The sequence below is a fragment of the Taudactylus pleione genome, unplaced genomic scaffold (genome assembly GCF_031769625.1).
Source record: "Taudactylus pleione unplaced genomic scaffold, aTauple2 ptg000935l, whole genome shotgun sequence".
Classification (NCBI taxonomy): domain Eukaryota; kingdom Metazoa; phylum Chordata; class Amphibia; order Anura; family Myobatrachidae; genus Taudactylus; species Taudactylus pleione.
In genome coordinates this window covers 705,409-719,236 of record NW_028285336.1, presented here as the reverse complement: position 1 = coordinate 719,236, position 13,828 = coordinate 705,409, and the positions used below count along the sequence as shown (strand labels likewise).

The 13,828-nt window shown below is 45.8% G+C and overlaps 1 protein-coding gene across 3 annotated transcripts in view; it reads left to right on the top strand.

The window, feature by feature from the left end:
• Window positions 1-13,828, top strand: part of VSTM4 (V-set and transmembrane domain containing 4) — a 122,495-nt gene that overhangs the window by 83,044 nt on the left and 25,623 nt on the right. For all 3 annotated transcript variants that reach the window (XR_015872981.1, XM_088459779.1, XM_088459778.1), the window contains exon 5: window positions 6,377-6,401. Coding sequence is in view for 2 of the 3 variants with exons in the window: in XM_088459779.1 (XP_088315905.1) it covers window positions 6,377-6,401 (25 nt within the window). In the remaining variant the exon portion in view is untranslated. The remainder of the gene's footprint in view (window positions 1-6,376; window positions 6,402-13,828) is intronic.

Sequence of the window (13,828 nt, the reverse complement as noted above, 5' to 3'; positions counted from 1 at the left end):
CTTTCTGTCACTCAAAATAGCAGGCATTCGCTATTTAGTGAACAAACGAGTTTCGGCCGCACTGACTGGTTCGCGCATGCGTATTACGATCCGAACGCATGCGCAGTTGGGCAAACATCGCTCGGAACAAACGAGCGGCCGCTTACGAGCGGCTCTGAATCAGGCCCTAAGTGCCTATCGTGTTTGTGCTGAGACAGCTTCCTCGGAGGCAGTATTAAAGTCTTCCTCAGAGGCAATATCAAGGACTTTCACTTAGACATGTATATATACCATAGATAATTAAAGCAAATTGGTACACCTGAAGGAGGGGAACCATTTGCCTGAAATAATTAATCACACGGTTCTAATATATATAATTAAGAAAACAGCTATAATAAATATAAATAAAAATTATACATGGGGGACTGAAGGTCCCCGATGTAGAGTTTGGCATAACTCTGGGCGAACCTGGTGCCCTTGGCCGTGCCCATCACCTGTAAATAAAAAGTGTTCTGAAACAAAAAATAATTGTGCTTTAGAATAAATTGTATACACTCCACATTAAAATTTCTATGTAAAGCTGAAGGCCTCCACACACTGGGCCTGATTCAGAGCCGCACGCTATTTGCGCTCGCTCGTTCAGAAAAAGGGGCTGGCTATTTAAATTGAGCGCTCTCTCTTTGCGGTCTGTTGACGCCTCTATGTCTGAGCGAGCGAACGAAACATGGCTCGCTATTTTGTAAAGACGCCCTTTGGCCGCTCTCATCATACGTCATCTCTGCTATTTATTAGATTAATCGAGTACATCGAAAGGCGTATGAACTGCTCTCTATTCTTGTGGTAGCATTTTCCTACCGCAATCATGCGAGCAGTTCAGGCTAAAAGACAACCAAGTGACGTGGTCAATGACGCTGCTTTGTTAATTATGCACACCCTTAAAACGCCAGTTTTGACCGTTTGGCACGCCTGCGTTCGGATCTCCACTCCACGTTTTCAAGCACCTTCCCCTGTTACCACCCACAAACGCCTCATTCTGTCACTCAAATTAGCAGACATTCGCTATTTTGCGAGCACACGATTTCCGACCGCACTGACTGGTTGGCGCATGTGCATTACAACCCATACGCATGCGCAGATGTGCGAGCATCGCTCTGAGTGAACGAGCGGCTGCTTAGAAGCGGCTCTGAATCAGGCCCCCTTGTGCGATTTTTTTACACGATTTGGCCATTTTTGATCGATTGGAATGACCAATTGTGTAAAAAGTGCAGTGTTGTGGGGATGATCACGATGCCGATGCACGCCCCCTCCATCGTAAATCGTCGACGCTGATCAATTGAACCTGCAGAAAGCTATCAACCTATCTTTCACGATTTGGCACACATCGTTCCGTGTTTGTGCAGGATGAATGATGTGATGGCCGACAGCATGTAGCACAGAGTTGCCTACCTTTACAGAACTCTTCCCGGGAGAAGCCCGGGTAATAGAAGCAGGAGGGGGGCTATGGGGGCAGAGCCTGACGACTCGCGTCATTAAGCCCCGCCCCCTCGCGGTAAAATTGCCACGATAGGCTAGCATTTGCATAGGGGGCAGGGCCAAGTGACATGATTCATGTAGAATAATGTTTTAAGCCCCGCCCCCTACACGGAGACCCGCATCGCCGCCGGTATTCTCCTCATTCTGCCCACTTCGCTAGGAAGTGGGCAGAATGCGGGAGAAATGCCTACCCTTCCGGGGGTGCGGGGGGTTACCCGAAAAATCGGGAGCCTCCCGCGAAAACCGGGAGGGTAGGCATGTATGATGTAGCAGGGATGAGGGTGATCTGTGCTACATGCATCTGTGCGTTATTGACACAGGAGCACATTAGTGAGATCCGTCTGTGCTGCCGTGTTTTAAAAAAATAAAACCTGTGTAAAAAACAATGGTGTATACCAAAAAAAGAGCAATGAGCCCCGGCCTTTGACCCAGTGCTGGTTGTGCAAAATACAGGGGACAAACGATGTAGGGGTCCCCTGTATTTGAGCACAACCAGCAGCAGGCTCTGATCCAGTCCTGGTTCTGGAAATAAAGGGGGAAAAATGAGTAGGGTTCCCCTGTATTATCCAGAGCCAGCACCAAACTTTTTCTAATGGAAGGGCTAATGCCACAGCCAGGGGAGCCCTTTCACCGGGTCCCATGGCCGAAGCATTAACCCTGACCGCAAGTCAGCCTAGGCCAGGGATCACTGGGGAGCCCCCCAATAAAGGAGTCCCTCTCTCCAGGACACCCCAGGCCTAGGCTGATAGCTCAGGGCTATCCCTGGCACCACTGGAACAGTGGGTGCCGGGTTGATAGTGTAAAGGTGGTTCATTTGAAATAGTTAAAAATATTGTCTCTTGCTGTGGAACTACAGGTCCCAGCAAGCCTCCCCCGCATGCTGGTGCTTGGAGAACCACAAGTACCAGCATGCGGGGCATTACGGGCCCACTGGTACCTGTATTAAAATAAACACAACACACACACACCGTTGAAAGTAAAAGTTTAATAAAACATACATGCACACATGTACACACACTTCAATGGTGGTAACCATTACATGTCTGTATCTCTGACAGACATCTTTGAGACTGCAGTTGCATTATTGTGTGTGTGTGTGTCACAACTGTATTGTCATATTAAGGTAAAGGAATAACTGTCCAGTCATCTGTTCTATCCTCTATCTTATCACACCTGTTTATTTACATTAAGGATGAATCAGGCATCATACATGCATGTACTAAGGGTCTGATGCAGGGCATCAGCAGGATCTGAACTGCGCATGTGCAGATCTCTGTCCGGCATGCAGAGGTGATGGGCCACAGGGCCACTGCACCGGCAGGTAGCCTAGGCAGGGGGGAGGCCGAGAGCTGATGGTAAGCGTCTCTGGAAGTGCAGGTGGTGGCAGCCGCGGTCAGCAATTCAAGTTCGCAGCTGGAAGAGCAGGCCACTTGCTCCGGCAACCACTATTCACAGGCAGAATTGTCACCAGCCGCTGCCAGACAGAGAACCCTGACAAGCCGTGGAGCAGAGGCAAAGCCGAGTTGGCATGTGAAACTGAGAAAAGACAGGCCCCCATTTACTAACGAGTTTTATCACCAAAACGAGTAATAAACTTCACTGTGTATGATAAATGGTGCTAGAGTCATTTTTCTAACAGTTGACAGTTGGGAGCTGATTGGCCAGTGCACCGTTTATCATACACAGTGAAATTTATCACTCGTTTTGGTGATAAAACTCGTTACTAAATGAGGCCCACAGTATGTTATACCACCCCACTTCAAGTACTGATTACCGTACTAATTAGTGATAAAAGTGGCAGTGGAAGGAATCTCTGCAAGGCAGCTGTCCCATCACCGGAGCAATACTGAACTGCTCTGGTGCATTGGTGTTCACCAATGGATACTTAATTAACATGGTTTTTTTGGGGCTTGAAAGGAATCCATGAAATATATGTTAATTTGTACTATAATTACACTACATTTCTGCATCACAATGGTAAATTGTGGCTAAATAGTTCCTGTCACCATGATAAGCTGCAATAAAAAATTATCCTTTTCACTGCATTAACATTATGAAGATAAATAGAGCCCTAAATATTTATACCAGCTGCAGTTACCAATTGTTTTTTTTACTAAAAGTGGGAGATTCAATTAGATCTGGAAACCATGTTTCTTTTCCCAGTGTTATAATAATCAGTTTCTGCTTTACTAATTATTTACTACTACAACTGACCTAAATTTTTGTAACTGGGCCTGATTCAGACCCGGTCACAAGCGCTGAGTGCTCGCAACCGGGTTGATGGTGGGCCAGTGCGCATGCGCAATGAGCCAGAGCTGTCGTGCGCATGCGCGAGACCCAGATAGCGACAGGCACTCCGTTGCGCCGGGTCTCGCAACAAAGGGGGCGAGCTGTCGATGTTGAGTGACAGCTCGTCCCCTTTGGTGGGCGGGCCGGGGGAGTGGTTGCCTAAACAGAGGCATTCCCATGTGAATACCTCCGTTTGGGGGCGTCCCCACTGACATCAAGAATGATGTCAGTGGGAGAGATTTCGGCTCTGTTGCAGCTGAAATCTCTCTGGGGCTTGCGGCCACGAGACCCTACCACAAGGGTCTCGTCACAAGCCCGATGGTCGCGATTGTCAAGACCATCTTCCTGGCCGCTTGCTATAGCTGTGGGTGGTCACCCACAGCTATGCGAGCGGCCAGGAGGCCGTTCAAAAAAAAAAAGACAAGCCCTGATTCAGAGCGAGCACTCTGTCATAGCGTCCGGCTCTGAATCAGGGCCAGATACTACAAAACTTAGTGCTTGCTGGATGTACTAATAGTCTGCACTGTGCCATGCAGACATTGCGGCTCCAAAAGAACAGACCTAATGAAGAGTGCAAGCTTATTTTAGAGTGTAAGCTCTCATGAGCAGGGACCTCCACCCTCTTCGTTTTCATCGTGCACTATCCTTATCTCCAGTGCGCTCACAATCAGCAATTCTGATACTTTCTGTCCACCCTTTCCAGGGAAAAGAGTCACTGAGTGCTGCTGTTAATAACTGCCACATAATAATAATAACATGTACCAGACTGTTATGTCAGCCCATCACATTACCATTATATTGCTTAAGTATGCAGATGTACTGTGAAACGTTTTGAAAGTAAAAACATGTTTGCTATTGGTTATAATGTAGTTCTTATGAGAAAACAGTTGTTCTGTTGGTTTAAATTGGTATAATAATAGAGTGGGAGTAGTGCAACCGAGCTACAGCATAGCTGAGAATGTTATCTTTACACATGCATCTGAATTAAATGCATAGTTCCACATGTGTTTCTTACAAATTGCTTTTACCTCACCTTCTCCACCAGGCTTTACACTAGCACCCCTTTCCCTTCATAACCCAATTCAAACTCATCACACTCCCCTATAAAGCCCTCACCAAAACCTCTTCCCCTACATCTCCAACCTCGCCTCCTTCCACACTCCCACCTGTCCACTTCGCTCCGCCAGCTTCTGCCGCCTCTCCTCACTACTGATTACCTCCTCCCGCGCCCATTTCCATGATTTTGCTTGTGCTGTTTCCCAACACTGGGAATCTCTCCCTCTCCTTATCAGACTCTTTCCATAGCTTCAAAAAGGTTCTCAAAACCAACTTATCTGTTAAGGCCTTCCAGTTCTCAACATAACACACTCTATGCCCCTCATTCACCATCTCTCCCCTCTGACACACCACTGTCTGCTTGCCCTCCCATTTAGATTGTAAGATCTCACCAGCAGGACCAACTTCCCTCATGGGTTTTTCCTTCCCTTACTTATACCATCATCTCCTTCCCATTGCCTGCATTGGCACCAAACCTTTGGGTTTAGCCGGTGGTATATGTTCAGAATGTTGACACCAGAATATGGACATGGTCTGAATGTCGACATTCTCAATGTCTACATAACATAATGTCGACATTGTGTATGTTGACTGACAGAATATTAATATTTTACGGTTAGATAACATGTCTATGGAAAACCACATGTTTGACATCCCGACTGACAACTTTCACAATGTTGACATAATTTCAGTGTCGACATTGTGATTGTTGACATTTGACAAGTCGATCTCCTGTCCATGTCAACATTCAGAACATGTCAAAATTCTGAATGTCGACTTTTTATACCACACCCACAGCCAGTATATGCAACAATGCTTGTATCACATGTTTCGTACTGTACAGCTTTTGCACTTTTTTCTTGTTTTGTTTGCTCTACTTCTGTTTGAGTATTATGTAAGGCGCTGCAGACCCCTTGTGGCAGCATCTAAATAAAGGATAATAATAATCATGTATATAAATTTTCTGTTCTAAAAAAAATTCTACATAAATTATTCAGGCAGATGGGATCATGCATACATCTGCTGTTCACGTCGGTGTGATGGGCCACAGCAAACCACTGGAAAATGTGCTCTGATGAAACACACTGTCAATCCAATGAACAACATCAACCAGCTGTTTCAGAACACATCACTCATGCCATATTCAGTCCGAAATGCTGCAGGACAAAATTCTTTAAAACTGCTTGTCTGAATCCAAAATGAAGCTCTGTTTCTGTTTTGTGTGTTTATAGTTTTAAATCATTTATATGATTATTGACTAAGAGGTTTATTTATCAAGCAGTGATAAACATAGTGAAGCGGACCAGTGGAGAAGTTGCCCATGGCAACCAATCAGCTTTGAAGTAACATTTAAGAAGTACAGTCTATAAAATAATAGGTAGGAGCTGATTGGTTGCCATGGGCAACTTCTCCACTAGTCCACTTCACTAAGTTTTTCACTGCTTGATAAATAAACCCCTCATGATGATGCAGATTATGGGTTCATTCTTATAAATTTTTTCATTTCTTCTCTCTGCAGTGAGATGGAAATGCTCTCCTGAGAGGTAAGGTGACACTATGCTATAATTTCACTCTCCATTGGAACTCCAAATAATTGAACCCATGAGGAATTGTACTTGTCCCCATATTTTATACTCAGTACTGTGTTGTATTGCTATTGATAATATGTAGTGTGTAGCATGGATCTGGAAAGCTTTGTTTAAGATAATTTATCTACCAATGTCTGTAAGATTTACAATGGTTGGTAAAATAGCTGTAGAGCAGCGTTTTCAGCAGACTATAGCGGTAAGGGTTCAGTCACATGGCTGATTTAGAATGCTGCAATTTTTTGACCACTAATTGCTTTCCCACTTTTTCATGTCTTATTTTATTGCCAGCATAGTGTCCCGAATATCTCCTAGTTATATTGTGGGATTTCTGAAGTCACTGAATTGCTTACGTAGAAAAGTACTGTAATTCTGAGAGGCCCACAAAGCAATACAACACAGTGCACCAACATAGTTGCTTCTTTATAAACCTCCACTACACATACTGACCTCAGACACATGAAATAGCACTGCACTCACAGTGGGGTTAGATGAATCTGTTTCAGATAGGATTATTCTGTAAACATGGACTATGGTATAAATTAATACATTAAAAATATAATACCATAAAAAATGTTATGTTAAACTTTCTCCTATAACTAAACTGTCCTTCCCTGATCATGGTGCCTATTTCTACAGCAAAACTCTCACTCCAGCCGTAGGTAGTAATGCAGCTTCAGCCACCACATATAGGGCCTGATACTGAGTTGAACACCAGTGTAAATGCAGAATGAACTCATGGATGTCTGCATACAGCGCATGCACTGAAGAAAGAAAACTGCAACTGTGCATGTGCCGGACAAAGATGTATGCACATGGATGGAGATCGCAAGTGTGGGTCACATTAATCCACCCATATATGGAGCACTCTCTCAGTGAAATGGGCATTTCTGGCCTGTAACAACGTGGCGACCAAAGTAAACGCACAAAACTGTTCCATCTCATGGGAGTGTCGAGCCAACTTCTGTACTCGATCCTAGCATGCGGATGAAAATAGATTGTTCCAGACAGACTAAAGCTCATAGTCTCTGACAATCCAAACCTCAGCCATGGCACACCATACGGACCCGCTACCTGCAAAAGCACTACGGAAATCTTTCTCATATGTCGACGTCTCCACTGTAAAGTCATACTTTGCATCTTACTCCACTGCCCTTTCACTTGCCAATCAAACAAAGTTCACTTCTCTAATATCCACCAGTCTTCTAACCCATCACCTCTTTATCACATTAAACTCACCTCCCTGCCCGCCGGCACCTCCTCCCTCTTCCTTCTTCACAGCCGACAATTTTACCACTTACTTGAAAGACAAAATCAAGACCATTCAACAAAGTTTTTCTCCATGCTAAATTCTGCACACTCCACCCATTTTTATCTCCCTCAATAACCATAGACAAAGGGGTAAATTTCAAAGCCAAAGTTTTCAGTGTTTAAAGGAACAATAATATTAAATACAAACACTCCTAGTTTTGTATATAATTTATTGCATCTTTAAATACAGTGGCTGAAACCACTGAGAACCCAGAGGCTTTGTAAAGCACTCCATAGTAAATTTACCCTGAAGTCTCTGCGCTCATCTCATCATCTCACTCTACAACCTGCCCCTATGACCGTATTGTCTTCCAAGTTCTCCATTTCCTCTCCCTCACTGCATGTCCACCTCTAGCTCACCTCTTCAAGCTGTCTCACTACAATGACACATTTCCATCCTACTTTAAATATGCACTCACCTCACCAATTAGAAAAAAAATCTTCTCTCAACTCAGTCTCTCTCACCAACCACTGCCATATTTCTTTCCTCGCCTTAGGTCCAAACTACTTGAATAGTTTTGGTATAAATGCCTATACTTACTAGGGGTGTGCACTGGCCACTTTTCGTGTTTTGGTTCTGGATCTTTCTTCGTGTTTTGGATCTGGATTGGTTTTGCCAAAACCACCCTTCCGTGTTTTGGGTTCTGGGTTTTGTGTTTTGGATCTGTATTTTTTTAAAAAAAGTATAAAAACAGCTAAAATCATAGAATTTGTGGATTTTTCTGCTCCTATGCTATTATTAACCTCAATAACCTTAATGTCCACTCATTTCCAGTCTATTCTGAACACCTCACACCTCACAATAGTGTTTTTATGTCCAAAAGGTTGCACCAAGGTAGCTTGATGATTATGCTAAGCGATACGAGTGGGCGGCACAAACACCTGACCCATCTAGGAGTGACACTGCAGTGGCAGACAGGATGGCAGTTTGAAAAACTAGGCCCCAAACAGTACATAATGCAAAGAAAAAAAAGAGGTGCAAGATGGAATTGTCCTTGGGCCCTCCCACCCACCCTTATGTTGTATAAACAGGACATGCACACTTTAAGAAACCAATCATTTCAGCGCCAGGGTCTGCCACACGACTGTGGCTGAAATGATTGGTTCTTTTGGGCCCCCACAAAACAAGCTGGCAATTACTCTGTCCCTGCACAAACTGGCTCTACGGAGGCAAGATGTCGTCCTCATGCTCCTCATCCTCCTCATCCACCGATTTTTCACCCTCTTCAGTGTTGTGTACATCCTCATCATCACAGAGTATTAATTCGTCCCCACTGGAATCCACCACCACAGGTCCCTCTTTACGTTCTGGAGGCTGGTCTCCCTGGAAGAGTTGATAATTCATTTTTATGAACATCATCTTCTCCACATTTCGTGGAAGCAACCTCCTACGCCTTTCGCTGACAAGGTTCCCGGCTGCACTAAACACTCTTTCGGAGTACACACTGGAGGGGGGGCAACTCAGGTAAAATAGAGCCAGTTTGTACAGGGGCCTCCAAATTGCTTCTTTTTCCTGCCAGTACAGGTATGGACTGTCTGACATCCCTACTTGGATGCTGCCACCAATGTAATCCTCCACCATTCTGTCAGTGGTGACAGTATCATATGCAGTGACAGTAGACATGTCAGTAATTGTTGGCACGTCCTTCAGTCTGGACCAGATGTCCAAACCGGCCCTTGACTTATGACACAGGCGCACGTTTGGCGCTGCTGCTTTGAGGATGCAGGTGCGGCTACTACGCATACATTTCACACACAAACACAGAAAAAAAGATTGTTATTTGGTTGGCGCGTACTTTGGGGGTTACACCACCCTTTAATGGACAGGCGCACGCTTGGCGCTGCTGCTTTGAGGATGCACGTACAGTGCACACAATTCACAAACACAGAAAATTATTTTTTATTTTTGTTGGAATGCACTTTGGAGGTTACACCACCCTTTAAGAGATGAGCCAGCTGGCCCTTTACTTATGGGACACAGGCGCAAGCTTGGCGCTGCTCCTTTGTTGATGCACGTGCAGTCACAGTTCGCACAATTCACAAATACAGAAAATTATTTTTTATTTTGTTTGGAGTGCACTTTGGGGGTTACAGCACCCTTTAACAGACGAGCCAGCCGGCCCTTTACTTATGACACAGGCGCACGCTTGGTGCTACTTTGTTGATGCATGTGCAAACTAGGGGTGTGCACCGGCCACTTTTCGTGTTTTGTGTTTTGGTTTTGGATCTGGATCTTTCTTCGTGTTTTGGATCTGGATTGGTTTAGCCAAAACCACCCTTCCGTGTTTTGGGTTCTGGGTTTTGTGTTTTGGATCTGTATTTTTTTTTAAAAAAGCATAAAAACAGCTAAAATCACAGAATTTGTAGGTTTTTCTGCTCCTATGCTATTATTAACCTCAATAACCTTAATTTCCACTCATTTCCAGTCTATTCTGAACACCTCACACCTCACAATAGTGTTTTTATGTCCAAAAGGTTGCACCGAGGTAGCTGGATGACTATGCTAAGCGACACGAGTGGGCGGCACAAACACGTGACCCATCTAGGCGTGAAACTGCAGTGGCAGACAGGATGGCAGTTTGAAAAACTAGGCCCCAAACTGTACATAATGCAAAGAGAAAAAAGAGGTGCAAGATGGAATTGTCCTCCACCCACCCTTATGTTGTATAAACAGGACATGCACACTTTAACAAACCAATCATTTCAGCGCCAGGGTCTGCCACACAACTGTGGCTGAAATGATTGGTTCGTTTGGGCCCTCACAAAACAAGCTGGCAATTAATCTGTCCCTGCACAAACTGGCTCTACGGAGGCAAGAAGTCGTCCTCATCCACCGATTCCTCACCCTCTTCAGTGTTGTGTACATCCTCATCCTCACAGAGTATTAATTCGTCCCCGCTGGAATCCACAACCACAGGTCCCTCTGTACGTTCTGGAGGCTGGTCTCCCTGGAAGAGTTGATAATTAATTTTATGAACATCATCTTCTCCACATTTTGTGGAAGCAACCTCCTACGCCTTTCGCTGACAAGGTTCCCGGCTGCACTAAACACTCTTTCGGAGGACACACTGGAGGGGGGCAACTCAGGTAAAATAGAGCCAGTTTGTACAGGGACCTCCAAATTGCTTCTTTTTCCTGCCAGTACAGGTACGGACTGTCTGACATGCCTACTTGGATGCTGTCACCGATGTAATCCATTAACAGACAGACGCACGCTTGTCGCTGCTGCTTTGAGGATGCAAGTGCGGCTACAGTCCACACAATTTACAAAGACAGAAAAAAAAAGAAGAATATTTTTATTGTTTGTGGAGCGCACTTTGAGGGTTACACCACCCTTTAACAGACAGACGCACGCTTGTCGCTGCTGCTTTGAGGATGCAAGTGCAGCTACAGCCCACACAATTCACAAAGACAGAAAAAAAAGAAGAATATTTTTATTGTTTGTGTAGCACACTTTGAGGGTGTCACCACCCTTTAACAGACAGACGCACGCTTGTCGCTGCTGCTTTGAGGATGCAAGTGCGGCTACAGCCCACACAATTCACAAACACAGAAAATATATTTTTTTTTGGTTTGGACTGGAGTGTACTTTGGGGGTTACAGCACCCTTTAATGGTCAAGCCAGCCGGCCCTTTACTTATGACACAGGCGCACGCTTGGCACTACTTTGTTGATGCACGTGCGGCTACTGCGCACACAATTCACAAACACAGAAAATATTATTTTTTTTGGTTTGGACTGGAGTGTACTTTGGGGGTTACAGCACCCTATAACGGTCAAGCCAGCTGGCCCTTTACTTATGACACAGGCGCACGCTTGGCACTACTTTGTTGATGCACGTGCGGCTACTGCGCACACAATTCACAAACACAGAAAATAATTTTTTTTTGGTTTGGACTGGAGTGTACTTTCGGGGGTTACAGCACCCTTTAACGGTCAAGCCAGCCGGCCCTTTACTTATGACACAGGCGCACGCTTGGCACTACTTTGTTGATGCACGTGCGGCTACTGCGCACACAATTCACAAACACAGAAAATAATTTTTTTTTGGTTTGGACTGGAGTGTACTTTCGGGGGTTACAGCACCCTTTAACGGTCAAGCCAGCCGGCCCTTTACTTATGACACAGGCGCACGCTTGGCACTACTTTGTTGATGCACGTGCGGCTACTGCGCACACAATTCACAAACACAGAAAATAATTTTTTTTTGGTTTGGACTGGAGTGTACTTTCGGGGGTTACAGCACCCTTTAACGGTCAAGCCAGCCGGCCCTTTACTTATGACACAGGCGCACGCTTGGCACTACTTTGTTGATGCACGTGCGGCTACTGCGCACACAATTCACAAACACAGAAAATAATTTTTTTTTTGGTTTGGACTGGAGTGTACTTTGGGGGTTACAGCACCCTTTAACGGTCAAGCCAGCCGGCCCTTTACTTATGACACAGGCGCACGCTTGGCACTACTTTGTTGATGCACGTGCGGCTACTGCGCACACAATTCACAAACACAGAAAATTATTATTTTTTTGGTTTGGACTGGAGTGTACTTTCGGGGGTTACAGCACCCTTAACGGTCAAGCCAGCCGGCCCTTTACTTATGACACAGGTGCACGCTTGGCACTACTTTGTTGATGCACGTGCGGCTACTGCGCACACAATTCACAAACACAGAAAATAATTTTTTTTTTGGTTTGGACTGGAGTGTACTTTCGGGGGTTACAGCACCCTTAACGGTCAAGCCAGCCGGCCCTTTACTTATGACACAGGCGCACGCTTGGCACTACTTTGTTGATGCACGTGCGGCTACTGCGCACACAATTCACAAACACAGAAAATAATTTTTTTTTTGGTTTGGACTGGAGTGTACTTTCGGGGGTTACAGCACCCTTAACGGTCAAGCCAGCCGGCCCTTTACTTATGACACAGGCGCACGCTTGGCACTACTTTGTTGATGCACGTGCGGCTACTGCGCACACAATTCACAAACACAGAAAATAATTTTTTTTTGGTTTGGACTGGAGTGTACTTTCGGGGGTTACAGCACCCTTTAACGGTCAAGCCAGCCGGCCCTTTACTTATGACACAGGCGCACGCTTGGCACTACTTTGTTGATGCACGTGCGGCTACTGCGCACACAATTCACAAACACAGAAAATATATTATTTTTTTAGCACTTGGGGGGAGCACCCCTGATGGACAGAGCACCCCCTGGACAACACTACAGCACTCCTTTAGGACTGGGACACTGCACAGGACTTTGGAGTGGACACAGCCCCTATGGAGAACTGACTGCACAACACAGTCCAGCCAGCCCCTATGGACTTTGAAGTAGTGGACACAGCCCCTATTAACAACAGCAGCACAGCACAACACAGCCAGCCCCTATGGACTTTGAAGTAGTGGACAACAGCAGCACTACACTACACTACACAGCCCTAACTCCCACCCTCCCTCTTCACTGTCCACAGCCGAGTGAGAAAATGGCGCCGACGCGGGTACCTTATATAGGATCCAAAACCCGCGAGACTCGGAAGGCGGGATGATGACGTTTTGCCTCGATTTCAGATCCGAGTCAGGCGGGAAAAGTCGAGCCTGACTCGGATCGGACTCGGATCGGGGGGGCTCGGGGGGGTTCGGATTTCAGAAATCCGAACCCGCTCACCCCTAGTGCAAACACAAAAAATTTTTTTTTTTTTTGGAGTGCACTTTGGGGAGCACCCCTGATGCACAGATCACCGACTGGACAACACTACAGCACCTCTCTAGGACTACAGCTTTTATGGGACACTGCACAACACAGTCCAGCCAGCCCCTATAGACTTTGGAGTGGACACAGCCCCTATGGACAACTGACTGCACAATACAGCCCAGCCAGCCCCTATGACAGCAGCACAACACAGCCCAGCCAGTCCCTATGGAAAACAGCAGCACAACACAGCCCAGTCAGCCCCTATGGACTGAGTGGTCACAGCCCCTATGGACAACAGCAGCACAACACAGCCCAGTCAGCCCTAGCTCCCACCCTCCCTCTTCACTGTCCACAGCCGGAGTGAGAAATGGCGCCGACGCGGG